The sequence below is a fragment of the Alligator sinensis genome, unplaced genomic scaffold (genome assembly GCF_000455745.1).
Source record: "Alligator sinensis unplaced genomic scaffold, ASM45574v1 scaffold1738_1, whole genome shotgun sequence".
NCBI lineage: Eukaryota > Metazoa > Chordata > Crocodylia > Alligatoridae > Alligator > Alligator sinensis.
Window position 1 is genome coordinate 115,904 of NW_005843189.1, and position 821 is coordinate 116,724.

Here is an 821-nt window from a genome sequence, read left to right on the forward strand (position 1 = left end):
CTTTGAAAAACACATGTGATTTGCTGCTGAGCTACCTCAGCATATATAGTTCACCATTACTTTGTATGCCAAGTCTATGCCAGCACGCTGAACCCCATTAGCTAATTAAAAATGCAGTTACATAAAGACAGTATTTCCAGGGATCCTCATTTAGATTCTCTTTTACTTGAACCAGCAGAAAACCCAAGGCAGCTTCCAGCAGGCGGTGCAAACATACGCACAGGTTTTACACGGATGCTTTTACAAGAAGCACACTGATTTATAAATAGGACTTCTTCAGAGGACTTGCTATCTTCAGCCCTGATCGTGCAATTCAGAAGTGATTCACAGATAACAATGGCAACAGTTGCATGCACCCACACTTAGTTTTTCTGCATCCCCATAACTCAAATGCAAACATCTGTCCTAGCAAGGGACCCAAAAACCCCACAGATGACAGTGCTCCTTGCTTTCCCTCGCTCCGGTGGCTCTGGGCAAGGTTCACAGAGTGCCCCCAGTGGACCCAGCCCCTCAACTGCCCTTTTAAAGACAAACAAGGTTCTGTGGATAGACGTGATTTCCTTTATTAGACGAACTATTAGTTGGAAAAATTGTTCTTTACAAGCTTTCGGGTACAAACACCTTTCTTCAGGCCTTTTAAATACACTTCTTGGCTGTCCCTGATGCTCGGCTCACGACCAGATACAATGCAGGCACCGCGCACAGCCCCAGTCCCACAGAAGAGCGCTGTGGGCCCGCGCCCCTACCCCAACGCCGCTCGCTCCGGGTCACAGCTGCCATGCGGTAGGTACCCCACAGCAGCTCCCCGCACTCGGGCCCCA

General features: G+C 48.8%; 1 protein-coding gene across 1 annotated transcript in view; it reads left to right on the forward strand.

Annotated features, from left to right (window-relative positions):
- Nucleotides 1–244: 244 nt before the first annotated feature.
- Nucleotides 245–821, forward strand: part of FGD6 (FYVE, RhoGEF and PH domain containing 6) — a 106,048-nt gene continuing 105,471 nt past the window's right edge. The window contains exon 1 of the mRNA XM_025194397.1: nucleotides 245–783. Within this exon, the coding sequence (XP_025050182.1) occupies nucleotides 663–783 (121 nt within the window). The 5' untranslated portion in view covers nucleotides 245–662. The remainder of the gene's footprint in view (nucleotides 784–821) is intronic.